The 19,082-nt window shown below is 39.7% G+C and overlaps 2 protein-coding genes across 3 annotated transcripts; both read left to right on the plus strand.

Annotated features, from left to right (window-relative positions):
* Window positions 341–7,149, plus strand: LOC104757772 (putative 1-phosphatidylinositol-3-phosphate 5-kinase FAB1D). Of its 2 annotated transcripts, XM_010480556.2 has the most exons (13): window positions 341–545; window positions 974–1,139; window positions 1,234–1,267; window positions 1,369–1,956; window positions 2,087–2,231; window positions 2,316–2,669; window positions 2,795–3,550; window positions 3,663–3,997; window positions 4,143–4,269; window positions 4,476–4,631; window positions 4,751–6,046; window positions 6,155–6,427; window positions 6,521–7,149. In XM_010480556.2, the coding sequence occupies exons 2-13, from the start codon at window positions 1,091–1,093 to the stop codon at window positions 6,779–6,781; spliced, it is 4,374 nt and encodes a 1,457-aa protein (XP_010478858.1). In that variant the 5' UTR covers window positions 341–545; window positions 974–1,090; the 3' UTR covers window positions 6,782–7,149. The 2 variants fall into 2 exon arrangements, with proteins under 2 accessions (XP_010478858.1, XP_010478859.1); XM_010480557.2 differs by lacking the exon at window positions 1,234–1,267.
* On the plus strand, window positions 9,365–18,665 carry LOC104757773 (LEAF RUST 10 DISEASE-RESISTANCE LOCUS RECEPTOR-LIKE PROTEIN KINASE-like 2.4). The gene is made up of 5 exons (XM_010480558.2): window positions 9,365–9,579; window positions 9,667–10,362; window positions 17,018–17,060; window positions 17,189–17,223; window positions 17,318–18,665. Exons 1-5 carry the CDS (start codon window positions 9,537–9,539, stop codon window positions 18,484–18,486), a joined length of 1,986 nt encoding a protein of 661 aa, XP_010478860.1. The 5' UTR covers window positions 9,365–9,536; the 3' UTR covers window positions 18,487–18,665.

A 19,082-nucleotide genomic window follows, 5' to 3' on the forward strand; every position in this document is an offset into this window, starting at 1 on the left:
TTTTTTTTTTTTTTTTTTGTTCAAAACTCATCTCATTTTTTTATTAACTAGTAAAAATAGCCATATTAGAAATTTATTCATAAATAATCATAATCTTTTATTATAATTTCACTTTATTCATTTTTTGTGTGTGTGTCTTTTTAGATGTCTGTAAACAGATTTAACGGTCAAGACCAAAAAAAAAAATGTCACAAGTTTATTTTATTTTAATTGAAATAAAGTTTTTTATTTTATAGGAAAAGAAGAATGGTAGGAGAAAGGAGGAAAGTGGAGCCCACATGTTTTAAAATATAATAAAATGAATATTATTCTCTTCTTTCTTCCTTGTCCTCCTCCTTCTTCTTCTTCTTCTTCAAAAACTTGGTCTCTCTTCTTTCTCATCACCGTCGACTCCGTTTCTCATTTTCCTCTCAAACTCATAAAAACTTCAATTTCTCTCTTCTTGTTTCACTGTGAAGCCACAAAACTAAAGAAGAATCTGTAAATGTTTTAGGTTTCTCCAACCTCTTAAAACTCTCAAATCTCTTCTTCCTTTGCTTTCCGCGGTGAGTCATTCTCATCTCTCTCTCTCTCTCTGCTTTTTTTCCTTTCTTCGTCTTGTTTAATTTCTCCGGCGAACTCAAATTTGAAAATCGATTTCACTGTTCGCCGCGTCGACTCCTAAATTGTTGATTTATTTTTTTTTATTTTTTTTTTCCTTTCGTGTTCTTCTTCTTCAGTAGAGTTGTGTACAGAGAGATTTGAAAAATCTGAATTGATTTATGAAATTTTCCCGAAAATCTTTAGATCTTTCCCCCGAAATCTGTGCGTCTCTTTGTTTTTATGGCAAACTCGGGATATATCATCATATCATATCTCCGTCGGTCGATATTATGTTTTCCTTTTTTCGAAGATTTGTGATTTGGTGGTTGATTTTATTGATGAAGATGATTGATTTGTTTCGTTTACGCGTTTTCCTTTGGTTTCGAGTTAGGTGGCTACTTCTGGCGTTCTTGGTCCAGTGGACCGTGGTGGTGTTACTGAATCTCGTAGCGAGACGCAAGAGACTGGTTTGTTAACCGGACAAAGTGTTGTTGTTGAGACTCCATTGATGACGCCTTCTAATTCTTTGTCCAGTAGTAGTGAACGCTCTCTCTCAGGTATTTCAATGATGACTTCTCCTTGTTCTGTATCTGACTCAAAACCCGTAAATGTTGTTTCTTAATCATTTGGTTTGGGTATTGTTATTATCAGGTGAGTGTTCGGTTGATGGAAACTCTGATGATAGGTATGAATGACCAAACAAACATGACTTTCTATATTGGATTTTGGATAATGTTTGTTTAAACAGTAATGTTGATTAAGATTGTTTTGTTTATCTTTTGTTAGGGGTAATGAAGATGAGTGTTCAAGTCATACTAGTCAAGAAGATGTGGAGTGTACCAAGGAGCACAAGGTGGAGCGTTTAGAGCGTAAGTCCAAGAGTATGCCGAGTGATATTCTTAACATTTTGGATGAGAAGGCGAAAGAAGACGGTGTTGAGAATGTGCAATTCTTGTCGGATCGCGAAGATGATAGTGATGTTCCGGTTTGGGAGCCTCCTGAACCGGAAAATCCTGAAGATGAAGAAGACGGAGTTTTTGCTGACGATGATGATGATTGCTGTGATGGTTCTGAGTGGAGCAAAGCAAGTTTGTTAGGGGATTCTAAAGATGAAGCTAGTGAGAAGAAATGGTTTTATGAAGAAACCCAGAGAGTAATGCTTGAGGAGGCACATTCAAAGTTTAAGTTCATTGTGAGTCAACTTATTAAGTCGGCTGGGTTCTCTATGGAAGAAGGTGAATACTGGCTCGAGATTGTTGCTAGGTTGTGTTGGGAGGCTGCTTCACTACTGAAGCCAGCTATTGATGGCAAAGCAGTTGATCCAACTGAGTACATCAAAGTGAAATGCATCGCAACTGGTTCTTTCAATGACAGGTATTACAATTACCCGTTGTTTCCTTAGACTTTGCATTTTTTGATGTTCATAAAAATTGCTTATGTTTTTTTTTTTTTTATTCATTTTCCATCTACTGGTACTCTCCTAATAATAGATTTATTTTTGCAGTCAAGTTTTCAAAGGCTTGGTTTTCAAAAAGCATGCTGCTCTCAAACACATGGCAACTAAGTATGAGTATCCTAGTATAATGTTAGTCGAAGGAGTACTGGGACATCCAATAAGTGGATTTTCTTCTCTCCAATCAGTGAATCAGGTAGGGGAAGCAACGTAACTTGGCATTCACCAGTTTGAAAGCTTTCATTTGGTAGTTTCTGATTATACTCTTTTACGCCAACAGGACGAAGGTTATCAAGTGAAGTACGTGAAGCCTGTTGTTGATATCATAGATGCTACCAAGCCTGATGTCATGCTAGTGGAAAAGTCTGTTTCACGTGATATCCAAAAGTCGATTCTTGATAAAGGGGTCACTCTGGTGTTTGACATGAAGCTCCACCGTCTACAGAGAATTTCTCGATGTATTGGTTCACCAATTTTTTCAGTTCACTCTCTGTCTGGTCAGAAGCTAAAGCACTGTGAGTCCTTCCGCATTGAGAAGATTGTCGAGGAGCATAATGCTGTGGGTGAAGCCGAGAAGAAGCCAACTAAGACGCTGATGTTTTTAGAGGGTTGCCCTACCCGACTTGGCTGCACGGTGAGTTCCTGATTGATTGTGTAGTATGACTAATTCTTTCAAAAATTTGAATTTGTCACATTGACCTAGGAGTTTCTTGTAGTCTACCTATGATTATCTGATTTTGAAATTTTGATATGTGGCAGATTTTACTTAAAGGATGCCACAGCGATAGGTTGAAAAAGGTCAAAGAAGTAGTACAATATTCATTTATCCTGGCATATCATCTAATGCTGGAGGCTTCTTTCCTGGCTGATCGGTATACAATGTTCTCAACCATCTTTACAAAGGAAGCTGCATCATGTGTTATGCAAATAGAAAAGTTTCCACTATCCCCTTCTCCTGGTGAATCTGCCTTTGAAACAGTTGATATTCCTTTGTCTAATGGATTCGATGAACGATCTATTCTGATAAATGGGAATGCAGATGGTGAGAAAGATGAGAACAGGGAACCAAATGGAGATCATGTCTTCTCTCACGAGCCATATAATCCAGTTATTTTCACTGGTTTCTCAACTTTGTCTGCCAAATTAAGTAAATATTTAGGCTTTGTTCAAAATCAGGAGTCAGTTCCAGTTTCTGTGGATACAAATGTATCAAATATCAGCAATCTTGATACGATAAGGGAATCTGTGGAAGATACTGAAGAAAAGGATGAGACTAAACAGTCTGTGTCACTTGATCCTGAGATCCCAGTAAATGTGAGTTCAGATGATGGAGACAGATCACAAACAGAGAATGATATTGAGAGCACCTTGGAGTCTCAGAGTATATTGGTTCTAGTGTCTAAGAGGAATTCCCTCAGGGGGATAATGTGTGACCAAAGGCATTTTTCACACATTAAGTTTTACAAGCACTTCGATGTTCCCTTGGAAAGATTCCTGCGCGATATGTTTAATCAGGTTCGACTCCGTTGCTCTTGTCAGTTTAAAATAAAATGCTGTTTTGTTCTTTTGCCAAGGTTCATTTGTGTTCGTAGCTCAAAATTTGTTTATGGAACTGTTCATGATGCAGAAAAACCTATGCCAAACGTGCGAGGGAATACCGGAAGCACATCTTTACTATTATGCTCATAACAATAAGCAACTAACAGTCGAAGTCAAGCGAATTCCTTTAACAAAATGTCTATCTGGTGAGGCAAAAGGAAAAATCTGGATGTGGAGCCGTTGTGGAAAGTGTAAAACAAAGAATGTGTCTCGGAGATCCACAAAAAGAGTGCTGATATCGACTGCTGCTCGTAGCTTGTCATTTGGAAAGTTTTTGGAGCTCAGTTTTTCTCAGCAAACTTTTCTGAACAGATCGTCTAGCTGTGGACACTCTTTCGACAGGGACTTCCTTCACTTCTTTGGGTATGGTTTTTGATCTATTTTACTTCACATGTTCTAACCAAGTAGTTAAGTATCATTTTAGTTACTCTATAATATGGGCTTCGGAGATGTGACACTGCAGATTTGTATCTTTAATTATATATTTTGAAACTTGTATACACTGCAGATTAGGCTCCATGGTTGCTATTCTCAGTTACTCCCAAGTCACATCCTACACAGTGTCTCTGCCACCCATGAAGCTGGTATCTAGCGTTTTGATAAAAGCGGGTTGGCTTGAGAAAGAATTTCAAGGAGTAAGTTTCTACTCTGCGTTATTAGTGTTGTAGCTATATTCGTCATACGTGGTCGTAGAAACAAATATCGCTGATTTAATTTGGCATCATTAGCTTTCTTATCAATTTACATTTTCTGCCAAATAGCATGTCTTGCTTGAGAAGTATGCAAAATTAATACACAAGATGATCAGTTTTGTGCTGATTATTTCGATTTCCTTCTTCAGGTATTTACTAAAGGGATCTCCTTGTTCGAGGACGCTGGTGGTTTTCTAAAGAGACTAAGATCGCAATTCAAAAATTCAGATCCCAGCTATCAGTGTGCACATAAACTCCTTTCTAACATTGAGGAGTTGCTGGATCACGAGCGTCGCGTATTTGAGGTTAGCTAGCTTTGTAACAATTGCATATGGTATTACAACTATCTATGTTAAGTTCTAGAGACAAGCTTACTTATATCTAGTCATCCTTTTTTGGACACATCCTTATTGTCTACAAAAAGGAAAACATCAGGAACTCGTTTGACAAGGCGAAAACCATAGATGATGTTTCGCACAGACTGCTCCGCTTAAACCGCATGAGGTGGGAGCTTCTGCTTCAAGCTCTCATCTGGAACTACCGGTTGCAGTCGCTGGTTTTGTCTAATCGTTTGCTACCTTCAAATGATGAGAAGAAGATAAGTGAACAAGGTGTGAAGACTGTTTCAGAGGCTGGAATGGCCAGATATGAAAATGATGACAAATCATCTGATTCTGGTAGCAATGAAGTCATGGACACTCCAATTGTTGAAGATAAGGAAATACCAGTCGTTGGTGCGTCTGTTGGGGACAGTAGTCAAGTGGAAGAATCGTATGTGCCTGAAGACAGTGAATTGCAAACTTTGAGCAGCTCCATGCCCGAGAAAACATCTCCCAACAACAATCATTTTGACACCCATTTGGCTGTTAGTATCCATTCAACCAATGAACAGGAAGAAGATAAATCAGTTCCAATTACTGGAGATTCACTGGATGGCGAGGTTGCTTCTGCCTCTAATGGGCCACACATAGTAGGTTGGGATGAATGGTTTTGGCTTCCATTTGAAGAGCTACGCTCGAAGCGCATTGTCGATGTTGAGAAGGAATACTTGTTGAAATTTGAGTATGTAAACAATTTCACCCAAGAAAACCTTCAGACGGTGAACCAGATAATCACTGAGGAAGGTTCACGTTTGCGCATCTCTTTGAGGGATGATGATTTTATTGTGTCAGACTATGAAGACGAGCTCTCCAGCCTGATCGCTTGTGCGCTTGCCCACCTGAACATTGATGAGAACAAATTGCCTCTGTCAAGGTGTATACATGGGTCTCTTGAAGGGTTCTTAGATAAAGATCAAGATTCTAAGCAAACTGCTGACCGTGAGGCTTCCCGTTTCGGGAGTGAGAGTACACATCGGTTGGAAACACTACCCCCTCCGGAGGTCCTTGTTACTTTTGGGTCACTCAAATCAATTGGAAAACCCAAATACTCTATCGTGTCCCTGTATGCAGATGATTTCCGTGACCTCAGAAGACGCTGTTGCTCATCAGAGCTTGATTATATAGCTTCACTAAGTCGCTGTAAGCCGTGGGATGCCAAGGGTGGTAAGAGCAAATCTGTGTTTGCTAAGACTTTGGATGATAGGTTCATCGTAAAAGAGATCAAGAAGACAGAGTACGAATCATTTGTGACATTTGCTCCGGAGTATTTCAAATACATGAAGGACTCTTATGATCTAGGCAACCAAACTTGTCTTGCCAAAGTTCTTGGGATCCATCAGGTAATGACTCTACAATCAGTTTTTGATCATTAGACCACTATAATTTTCCTTGATTCCTTATAAAATGAATAGGACTTAGTTTGAAGGATCTTTGATCGCTATTTTCAGGTAACCGTAAGGCAGCCAAAGGGTGGAGGGAAAGAGATACGACACGACCTGATGGTCATGGAGAATCTTAGTTTTGGCAGGAAAATAACTCGTCAGTACGATCTCAAAGGCGCTCTGCATGCTCGGTTTACAACCACTTCTGCTCATGGCGCAGATGATGTTCTATTGGATCAGAACTTTGTCAACGACATGAACAAATCCCCGCTTTACGTTAGCAAAACATCAAAACAAAATCTCCAAAGAGCGGTTTATAACGACACCAGCTTCCTAACGGTGAGTTTTTTTTGTTTCATCTCTCTTTCTCTATTGGTATACTATGAAAAATATGTTCATTTAGTCAGTTTCTATTGTGTAAACAAATCGCAGAGCATAAACGTTATGGACTACTCGTTGCTAGTTGGAGTTGATGATGAGGATCATGAGCTAGTGTGTGGAATCATCGACTATCTAAGACAATACACATGGGACAAGCAACTAGAGACGTGGGTGAAATCGTCTTTGGTGGTGCCAAAGAATGTGCAGCCGACAGTGATCAGCCCGATTGATTACAAGACGAGGTTCAGGAAATTCATGAAGACGCATTTCTTATGCGTCCCTGACCAGTGGTGCGACCAAGGAGACTCTTGAGGACAAGAAGTATATGATTTATAGTTTGGGGACAGATGATATTTGATTATACCCGGTCTAAATCGCCCATCCTCTACATGATGACCAAAAAAAAAAAAAATCTATTATGATTCTTTTATTTGATTATAGCTTCACTTGTGTATATAGAGACAAGTCCAGTTTCTATTTACCCCGTCATTGTGCAGTTTTTTAGCAAGTTTATGGGGTGGATTTAGCGATTGAATTGTCTCTGCCTTTGTTTTTATCCATTTCATTGAAAGGCAGATTCAAGCAAGTGAAGTTTGTACCTAAAAAAAAAGTCAGTTTGTGGCATATGAAAGTGTTGTTTTTGTATTAAAAAGAAGAAGAAAAAAAAGTGATTATTGTTACATTTGTTTGTCAAAGCATTTAGTGTTTACGCAAGTCACTAACCTAACCGCTACAACTTTCAATCCGTAAACGATCACTTGATCCAAGTAAATACAGACATATGAATCTAAAGCGAACTCAATCTGTTTAGTCGAACAATTCAATAATCATGATCAATAGATCCACACCGCATGGACAACAAGTCCGTCTTACCATCCGTTTTTGCCTTGTAAAATAATTGGGCAAGTTAAACGTAGGTTCGGATCCGGTAGGATTGGGGTTATCCATTTTGACCTCCCACAGTTCTGAGTCTTTGTATATTCAGGTGTGGAGAAATGTATAAGTGCCACTCAAAATTAAGTGATATTCACATTAGTTGAATTTTTCTAACAAACTTAGGATGGAATTATATTAGCTTGAGACTTCTCATATATGTTACAGAAATCAACTTAACAGAAGGACAAACACGTTGGATACATACTTTTGGTAGTTTGAAGATTGGAATACGTTTGTAGCCCTTAGACCATCTTTACTGGAGAGTACTCTTAGGGGTACTCTCATTGTTGGGCCCCAAAACACAATATTAAACCTATTTTTGAGTCCAGTTTGTTGAGTATCTTGCTTCTGGTAGTAATTCGAGCAACATCCTGAATAACGCGACGTGGCGTTTTGCCATGGGTTAAAAGATAAATATAAAAGTTTGTTTAGTGCTTTACAAATACGAATTGGCTTTTTTTTTTTTTTTTTTTTTTTTTTTTGTNTTTGTGGTTGTGGTACCTTCAAACTTTAAAGCTGGTGAAGTGGCAAAGTGAGTGGGTTATGATTTTAGGTAACAAAAGATCGTTAAACCGAGAAAAGATGTACGGTGAAGATGATCTAAGGTTAAAGAATCGTAGACAATGGAAAGAATTTTATGTATATTATTCAATGGTACTTTACATGGTTTTTATAGAATACAATGGAATCTTATAATATCTAATTACAATCAATGTAATATACGATCACAATAGTATCAATTAACCTTGACCAGATCTTCGTTAACTTGTTGCAAAAGTTGCGGAGCTGAATCCGTAATAAAGGTTACTTTCAATGTTGACTTGTTGACTTAAAACGTTGACTGCACATTTGCTAGTAAAGTTTAAGGAGGGTGTATTCAACTTGACATTTTAAGTGATTTGTGTGAAATTTACAAATTCTATGTTATTCAATCATGGATTTTTAAAAGTCTATTAAAATCCACTGTTATTGAACTGATAATTTAAAAATCTACTTTAAAATCCATTAAAATCCATTGTTATTGAACTGATGATTTAAAAATCTACTTTAAAATCCACTGTTATTCAAAACAGTTTTGTGGATTAGGATTTTAATAATTTTTAGGATTCTGGAGGATTTTGGAGGATTTGTTTAGTTAAAAATACAGAAATCCAAATCTCATGGTTTTAGGTGGGATTTGAAAGAATTTTACAGAAAATCATATGAACTTCCCTAAAATCTATCAAAATTCTAAATTTTCTAAATTCCATCAAATTCTCTAAGGAGGGTGTATTCAACTTGACATTTTAAGTGATTTGTGTGAAATTTACAAATTCTATGTTATTCAATCATGGATTTTTAAAAGTCTATTAAAATCCACTGTTATTGAACTGATAATTTAAAAATCTACTTTAAAATCCATTAAAATCATTTGTTATTGAACTGATGATTTAAAAATCTACTTTAAAATCCACTGTTATTCAAAACAGTTTTGTGGATTAGGATTTTAATAATTTTTAGGATTCTGGAGAATTTTGGAGGATTTGTTTAGTTAAAAATACAGAAATCCAAATCTCATGGTTTTAGGTGGGATTTGAAAGAATTTTACAGAAAATCATATGAACTTCCCTAAAATCTATCAAAATTCTAAATTTTCTAAATTCCATCAAATTCTCTAAAATCATGGTTTGAATACACCCCCCTAAAATCATGGTTTGAATACACCCCCCTAATTGATTTGGAGATTCATTGTTATTCAAGACTAATTAAAACGATCTTGTAAAGAGTTGGAGTTCTCTTAAAATTTGTTCTATCAGCTTTTAACAAATGTGAAATGTTAATTAATTGGATTTTTTTTTTCTTTTCCAAATTAAATCATAATTAAACACGTACGGAGGTAGCTAGTAATTACCTCAAAAGACCAGACAATGAAAACAAAACACATGAAAGGACAAAATAAATGATGTGATTAGTTTAATTGTTGACTTACATAATCCCTTTAACATCCTCCACATAGATTGCATGAAACTTCACGGTAAGATTGGTAGAAGATGTGGACTACTTTACTCTTAAGTTTTTTTTAAAAAAAAAAAGAAGTAGATAATTTTCATATATTAAGTCGTTTTGTCAGCACTCCATCTTTCAAGTAAAAATGGCGTTGCTCTTCCTCCTTGCTTCACATCTATTGGTCACGGGTACGTACGTTTTCCATTTTGAAATTTGAACCGTGCCGGAGTCTGGTTTCATCACACAAATTTCTTAATGGTTTTTGTTATTTGTAGTGATGTCGAGGACCATTACGATAGAAAACAAATGCGAACACCCTATTTGGCCTGCAAGCTATGCTTACGCCGGAGAGCTGCAGCCAACGGGTTTCCTTCTGGACAAGGGATATACGCGGCGTACCATCAACGTGACGTCTTCATGGATAGGTTATATCTGGGGTAGGACGCTCTGTACGACCAACTCATCAGGTGGATTCTCATGCGTCACCGGAGACTGTAACTCAGGCCAAATCGAGTGCTCCGGTCCTTCCCAGCATCTGGCAACTTTAGCCGAGTTTAACCTCGCTTCTGAAAATAGGGATGACTACTACGACGTCAACGTCATCAATGGTTACAACCTTCCTTTGCTTGTGACACCTGAGAACGAAAAGTGCAAAAGCATCGGATGCGTTGTTGAGTTGAACAAGACGTGTCCATCGGAGCTGAGGTTATATAATAGCGATACCGGATCGAGCGATCCGTATGCCTGCAGGACTTCGTGTCAGAAAACCCCCTCGCCGGAAATTTGTTGTGTCGGTATAAAAAGTGTTGTAGGACCGAAAGAATGCAAGCGGACGATCTACTCAGAGAGTTTCAACAAGACGTGCCCAGGCGCGTATAGCTACACCTACGACACTAATATCAGCACCTTCACATGTCCTCGCTCCTCCAATTTTGTTGTCACGTTTTGCCCGTCTAGCCTAACAAAACCAGGTTCATTCCCCTCCACTCGCTTATAATCATTTACGTTATCCCACTATTGGAAAGCCAATAAATCTAATATATACTTAAAGGACATTTATTTGTGGTCATTATTTTAATATATGATTTTTAGGCCACTTTGTATTATCACTTGAATACATGTACAGTATATTCTAGTGGTTTATAACTTTATATTGAGTCATATACTTATTAAAACTTATTATGATTTTTTTTTGGTAGGAAAGAGGAGACTAAGTCTCCTCAACTTTATTACGAAAAAAATAAAAAACAATTACATCCGAACTCTTCGTGGAAACGTAGTTCCTCGAGAGTCCTCCTCAAAAACCAAAAAAACAGCAGTCGGACATGAATCAAATAGAACCACCCCAAAGGGTTGAGAGAAAGCATAGTTGGCTAACCCATCCGCGAGACGGTTAGCCTCTTTATACCCGTGAGAAATTCGGACTATCCAGTCCTTTGAAATAAAGCCATAGCACATGTGTATTAGGGGAGACAAGGGGTGAGTGTCACTTATCCCTATCGTTAGAAACCCAACTACCAGCTCCGAATCCACTACAAGCTCTAGCCGAGGAATCTTCATGTCCCATGCTAGACACAAACCGTAGTAGACTCCCCAAAGCTCGGCAAGAGGTGCCGAGCAAACTCCAATGTGGAGAGCAAAACTGCCTAACCACTGCCCATCCTTGTCCCTCAAAACACCACCAGCCGTGGCCGGTCCCGGATTACCTCGTGAAGCACCGTCAGTGTTAAGCCGAACCCATCCCTGTTCTGGAACTTGCCATCCGACCTGCCTTGTCTCCCGCATAATCTCTCGAGTGTTAGCCTTAGAAGCCAAGTGAGCATTAAACACATCTCGTGAGATATCTTTAACAAAGCATACCCTGTCTCTACACTTGCCATTCTCACCAAATACGTTACCACAACGCCATTTCCATCCCCACCACACAACCATACCAAACAAAGTAGCCCACGGACTGCCATTACTCTCGCAGTTAGTAACCAGATTGGCATGAATCCACTCTAAGAGCGACTGATTAAAGAACTCTGCTCGTCGAGAAGGCCGTAAAATTCGGTCCCAAACCCCTGAGATTGCAGGACAATCACGAATGACATGAATAATTGTTTCTTCCCCGCCCTTACAAACCGGACAGATCCCCGAGCTACTCAAGTGCCTTTGGTGTCTTTCTACATTCGTCATGATTACTTGAATAGCCACCATCCAAAAGAAAACTATGTCCCTCTCCGGAACAAGCATTCTCCAAATTATACTAAAAAATGATTCCATATTCGGTCTTGGGGCTGTATCCCTGGTCAGGCTTTCATACGCCGATTTCACTGAAAAGCTTCCATCTGTACTAGCAATCCAAGAAATTCTGTCTCGCGACCCTGTCACAGTATCTACCATTATTGCTCTTAACTTCAGGCACACGAACTCGGGAAGGTATTGTGCAATCCGAGTAAAGTCCCATCCCACTCCTTCACGCCATAACTCTCTTACTCTCAGGCATTTAATGTCATCCGGAACTATTACCAGTGCCAAATATTCTAAGGTGTAGTCTCCTAACCACTTGTATTTCCAGAATTTAATCATGCTACCATCCCCAAGCACCCAGCCGAGACACGGGATCACTACATCTCTTAATCCCGCGCCAATACTCTGCCAAGTTGGCGACCAACTACTCTTCGTCACAAACCAGGAAGCATCCCCGACCTTATACTTTTTGCGCAAAACACGTGCCCACAGACTCGAGGTATCAAATAAGATCCTCCACCCTATTTTTGCAATCAGAGCTTTGTTCATTTTTTTAGCCATCCGAAGACCCAAACCTCCGTCCTCTTTTGGTAAACATATGCGTTCCCAGGAAACCAAATGTTGTCTCTTCTTCTCTGTCGTGCTGTTCCAAATGAAGTTTTTAGATATTTTATCTAGAGCACTCAGTGTTGACTCGGGCAGTATTATGGTACTCAGAGCGTGAACCGGCAGAGACGATAGAACCACTTTTGTAAGAGTTATTCTCCCAGCTAAACTCATTAGTTGTCCTTTCCAGCCAGCCAGTCTTGAATTCGCTCTCTCGAGGAATCTCCAAAGGTGTTCTTGTTAATTCTCTTGTGGAGAATCGGCATTCCCAGATACTTGCCCAGATTCTGTGTCATTTGTATCCCACTCTTGGAGCTGATCAGATTACGGAGATCTCGGCTCACATTCTATGAAAAAAAGATTTTGGACTTCTCTAGGCTCACCTTCTGGCTTGAAGCTTGACAAAACTTCTCCAGAACGTTCCAAATCACTCTTATTTGACTGACAGAAGCCTCATCAAACAAAATAAGGTCATCAGCGAAGCAAACATGAGACAGTTGTGGACCACCTCTCGACAAACAAATTGGTTTCCATTCCTTCAGACCCACAGCCTTATCTATTAGATGACACAGTCGCTCCAAACAAAGAACAAACATGTATGGTGATAACGGTCCCCTTGTCTCAGCTCTCTCTCCGGCTTGAAAGCTTCTGTTTGTTCCCCATTCCATAGTAAGTTCATCGATGGGCCCATTACACACTGCATAATCCATAAGATCCATTTGTCAGGGAGTCTCGCAGCCTTTAACGTATCCTCCAAGAAGTCCCATCTGATCCTGTCATAAGCTTTTTCAAGGTCCAACTTAAGGAGCATCCAACCCTTTCTCCCTTTCTTGCGTCTCATTGAGTGTACAGCTTCTTGTACATTCACTATGTTATTTGTGCTAAGCCTGCCTGGTATGAACGATGCTTGTGATGGTCCAATCAACAAGGGCATAACCCTTTTCAAACGTATCACCATCGCCTTTGTGATGCTTTTGAATAGGACGTTACATAGACTAATAGGTCTAAATTGTGTCACCCTCTCTGGCTTAGCAACTTTTGCAATTAACACCACTAAGGCATCATTTAGTTTCTCCGACAATTCCCCCGACTCGAAAAAACGGAGTACAAAATCCGTCACCGAGTTTCCAACAACATCCCAACAATCCTGGTAGAAAACCGGCTGAAAACCATCTGGCCCCGGTGCTTTAAACTTCCCCATACTCCTCATTGATCCCTCCACCTCAGATGCTGAAAAGGTTGTATTAAGAACAGCTAAATCCCTGTCTGAAATCGGCGCAAAACCTTCTGGTTGTAACTTATCCACAATTGGATCAACATCCTCCATCGAGTACAGTCTTTTGTAGTAAGTGATCGCGAGATCCTCTAAATCTTTAGCATCAGATATCCAACTCCCATCCTCTGCCTTGAGCATCTCAATACGGTTCCTCCGGCGGCGGACAATTGTGGAGGTATGGAAGTACCTTGTATTTCGATCTCCTAAAGCAATGAACTTCTCCCTTGATTTTTGGAACCAAAGCACCTCTTTCTGTTCCAAAACAATGTCAAACTCCTTGATAAGCGCCGCTTCCTTCACTAGCAAGTCATCCGTTTGCAAAACGTCCAATTGTGATTGAACTGATGCAATCTCCGCCATAAGATTCTCTTTCTTATTCTGAATGTCTCCGAACACCTCTCTATTCCACTTTTTTAACTTGATGCGCAAAGTATGTAAAGCTTCGGGCGTTGACACCGAATTATTCCATGACACAGCAAGTAAATCTCTAAAACCATCATGCTTTAGCCATGCTGCCTCAAAACGGAAGGGACGACGCTTAGGATTGCCTCTCACTTCCGGTAGCAACTGGAGGTATAAAGGAGCATGATCAGAGGAGAAGAAAGGGAGATGTATAACCGTCGCCTCCTGCCACTTCAACCTTGCAGCTGCACAACACAAAACCCGATCGAGCCGTTTTGCCACGAAGGTCCTTTCCTCTCGACCTCTACGCCATGTGAACTGACCCCCTTTAAACCCCATATCTATCAACAATAGATCATTCATCCATTCTCCAAAGGAGACAGAGTCTTGTGACAGTCTCCCGTTTCCGCCGGACCGTTCATCTAATCTCACAATAATGTTAAAATCACCTCCAATTAATACTGGTTCTGTGAGATCTTTCACTTCATCCCGCAGCTCACCCCATAATCCACTCCTTCGACTCACTGTAGGTGCCGCATAGACCACTATTAAGTGAACGTTCTCCTCATCTTTCGTAATTCTTGCGTGAATGAACTGAGAAGAGGATTTCAAAATCTCCAACTCACCCACCTCAGACCGCCAAAGTAACCATATCCCACCACTTTGACCTGTCGCATCAACGCGGAAGGACTTGTCAAACCCAAGGCCTCGACAAATCCTTTGTGCCCTATCTCCACCCGCGTGTGTCTCAAACAAAGCTAACACCTCAGCCTTAAATTTCTTCAACATGTAACGAATGGCTCGTCGGAAGTTTGGTTTATTAGCCCCCCGACAATTCCATAATAAGCAATTCGTCAATAATATGTATCTTGTAACTCAAACTACCGGGGCAGACTTTTATTGGCTTCTCCCATCCATCGCTCCCGTTGAATCAACGAGAGGATTCGTCTCCATCTCCGACTGGTTCGCCTCCACAAACATCCGCGAATCCACATTTGAATCCTCAATTGGCTCCTCCAGTTGAGTTATCGGCCTCTCATCACACGGGCTAGGTACGCTAAAATTCCCACCAGCGTGCCCAATTCCGTCGCTTTCCACTCTCAGTCTCTTGCCTGCGGTTGACATCTCCGTCTCTCCCATCGTCAAGCCATAGAGAAGACCTGGAGTGGGCATGTTCTTTCCTTTATAATTCTGTTTCGGCCCATGCCCACTTCTGGCCTGAAACTTAATATGATTTCTCTCCTTTGGGCTTTCTCGAACTGGGCCCTTGTCCTGCCCCACCGATCCAGTGAAAACCCTTTCAATAACTTGGCTGCCACTCCTTTCTTTCGGGGAAACCCTTGAGGAGGGATGTTTTCCTTATTCACTTCTGAAGTCAACATATTCTCCCGAATAATTTGGATATTCTGATCTTCCTCTAATAACTCAAACGGATTTGATATTACGAGATTTGGTGAATCTGCGATACGGGGAATCGCCTGCAGATTTCTACCCAAAGTACCCTTCGGGTTACTTGCCTAAGAATTCAAAACCTGAGGAGCATCTGCCGTCCCACCACCACGCCTCCTTACCGTCGTAAACCCATCCTCATTTTGTGTTTGCGACCTTATTACAGCCGGGGCACTATGAGAAGTTTTCTCGGCCACATTCTCCGCTATATTCGCCACCGTATCCTCCATGACCCTCTTTGGATAATTATGCACGGCATGGCCGTAAATGCCACAACCCGAACAAATGTTTGACATCCTCTCATATGCAACGTAATATCTGTTTCCATTGACCAACACGGACCCTTTCAGAGGTCTGGATAGATCAATCTCCACACAAACCCTAGCAAACCGTGCTCGCTCAAACATACGTGTAGTTGTGTCACTTTGACTGGTGTCCCCAACCCCTTAGCAATGCCAAATAATATGGCCTGGTGGTAGAAGTTTACCGGAATGTTAGACAGACGAACCCATATAGGAGTTGTGACTATTTCATCACTCATAGGATTAAAATCCGATGACCACCGTTTCACCAACAAATAGCTTCCAAACATCCTCCATGGCCCTCCCGTGAGCGCCTCAATAAACTCCTCCTCCTTCTCAAAACGTATCATGTAAAACTGGCGTGGGAGATCCGTCACTGTCATCCATCCCTTTGGTTTCCACATCTCTCGTAGTTTCTTGGTCAAGGCCTGTATCGCAACATTTTTCCCTAAAACTCTTACGATCAAACACTGCTTCCACAACCCATTCATGGCCTCCAGGACTTCCTCCTCGATAGTAATCACTGGCTCTCCATCTTCACCATCTGGGAAAGCCAGATGCATTCGCTCCGCCACAAACTCATTCCCCAACATCGCCTCCGGCGAAGGCCTCCCCCCTGTCATGAAACCCGTCACCCTCTTCACCCACTCCGCTCCGTCTGGTGGATCTCCTGGTGGTCTACTCCCATCCTCAACATCCATCATGGTAGCATCCTGCACCTCCGTTGCCAAAACCCTAACATCGCCTCCCTCTCCCATGCTTCACTTTTCTTTTTGTACCTGGATTTCTCTTAAAAAAACTACTTATTATGATGTTGACAAAAAAGAAGAAGCATTATGCATAATTTTGGCACTATAATCACAATGTGAATTATATTAGAGGGTCATAGACTCGTACACTACAAATTAGTGGGTTTACTACTTGTAAGTTTCTTTTTTTTCCCACACATTGAAAATATATTGAATTTAGGGGAAATCATTACAAAGTGTTTCATAGAGCCATTTGGGCTATAATACATAATCAGCATAATGCAACTTCTCGTTACATCCAGATTCAGCTAAAGTATGTGCAACACTGTTACATTCTCTTTTTGTAAAACTAAAAATAGCATGGTGTAATTTTGATGCCCAAAGTCTAATATATTGCAAGTTATATGTATATATTGGTGATACGTAATTTAAGTTACTTGTTGGAAAAGAACACTTCCATCAATGAATGTCTCGCATGATATCTAAACATTTATAAGAAATATAGATTGATAAACTCATAAACCTGGTTGAGCGACAAGAAAACTCGAGCATGAAATGCATCTAATTCTTTTTTCTTTTTGTTAATCGAATCGAAATCTTTGTTTGATAGTATCTGTACAAAAACCTCCATTGTGGACCGGCGAAGAGCACAGGCAAGTGAATTAATCGCTTATGACTTTATATGTTTAAAAGTTAATTTTTGTGGGAAAGTTTTGCTTAAAACAATTTCACTAACGAAAACAACAAGAAAATGACATAACTTTTAAAAATATTTGTGCAGGGCAGCCAAACCATGGAAGCTAAAACTCATACTTGGTACACTTCAACCGTGTGTTATTACAATCAACTGTCTTATTCATTAACGTTATATGTATATAGCACGTAACTTTTGATGCTTCTTCTCTTGTAGGAATTTCATCAGTTTTAGCTTTGATGATCATTGTTGCGGTTGTGGTAATGGTGAGAGCATATAAGATGAAAAAGAGTGATCCGAATGGGCAAAACATTGAAGAAATTGTAATGTTGAAACGATATAGTTATGTACAAGTCAAGAGGATGACAAAATCATTCGCAAATGTTCTTGGAAAAGGGGGATTTGGAACTGTCTATAAAGGGAAGTTACCTGATGGCAGCCGAGATATAGCAGTGAAAATCTTAAAAGAGTCAAATGGGAATGGGGAAGAATTCATCAATGAAGTAGCTAGTATGAGCAGGACATCTCATGTTAATATCGTTTCTCTGCTTGGATTCTGCTTTGAAAGGAACAAGAAAGCTATAATATATGAGTTTGTGCCGAATGGATCCCTCGACAAGTTCATCTCTCAGAAGATGTCAGAAAAGATGGAATGGAAAACGTTATTTAACATTGCGGTAGGTGTGTCTCATGGCCTAGAGTACCTGCACAACCGTTGTATATCAAGGATTGTACATTTTGATATAAAGCCACAGAACATACTCATTGCCGGAGATTCTTGCCCCAAGATTTCAGACTTTGGTCTTGCTAAGTTGTGCAAGAATAATGAAAGCATAATGTCAATGCTAGAAGCGAGAGGCACGGCGGGGTATATTGCCCCTGAAGTTTTTTCCAAAACATTTGGAGCAGTTTCTCATAAGTCGGATGTCTATAGTTATGGAATGGTGGTTCTTGAGATGATTGGAGCGAGAAGCATAGAAATGAATGATGGATCCAACAACACTTCAATGTATTTCCCAGATTGGATTTATAAAGATCTTGAGAAGGGAGAAAACATGAGCTTTTTGGCAGATCAAATAACAGACAAAGAAGATGAGAAGATAGTAAAAAAGATGGTCTTGGTGGGTCTTTGGTGTATTCAGACCAATCCATTTGATCGTCCACCAGTGAGCAAAGTAGTTGAAATGTTAGAAGGAAGTCTTGAGGCTCTGCAGATTCCACCTAAACCTCTTTTATCTTTACCCGCGGTTACAATTCATAATACTGTTGATGCGATTCAAGAGACTCCGAGCTTTTCAAGACCAAGTGTAGATACTTCACACAATTCCGAAGAACCAATTCAAGATATTGTAAAAGAGAATCAAGATAGCTTAAGATCTTTCTAAACCACAAGCAGCAAGTAAGATCTTGCGATCTCCTTACCCGTTTGTTGATGAATTCCAAATTAGATTTTGTTCTTATTCACCATTATTCATTCATGTGGAAATGACAACCCAAAAGATTCTTTGCTTATAGTAAACTAGGTTCAGACCCGCACATACGTCCGAAATTATATTTATACATATATTGATTTAGTCTAGTATTTATAACTTAAATTTATATTAGTTTGGTTTCAATCTGGTTTGCGAATCCAGATAACTTGTGAACCATATTAATCACATAAATTTCTACGAAACATATAAACAATCAAATTCCATAAAAATCTGCCAAAAATGATTAAACATTATGAATTGGATAACCTAAACAGAAATGTAAAAAGGATCAATCTCGACATGTTAGACCAGCCCAACAGATTTTAAAATCTTTTGACCCAAAAATCCTATTCTGTAAAATCTACATGAGTAATTAGTATGTACAAATACTGGAATTGAAGACATGAATATAAAATCGATTTTTGTTCGGACATTAACATGTTCTTCGGTTAGCATGGGTATTCAGATAACTGTTCAGTTTTGGTTAGTTTGGATATAGTAATATAATA

This window comes from Camelina sativa, chromosome 17, assembly GCF_000633955.1.
Source record: "Camelina sativa cultivar DH55 chromosome 17, Cs, whole genome shotgun sequence".
NCBI lineage: Eukaryota > Viridiplantae > Streptophyta > Magnoliopsida > Brassicales > Brassicaceae > Camelina > Camelina sativa.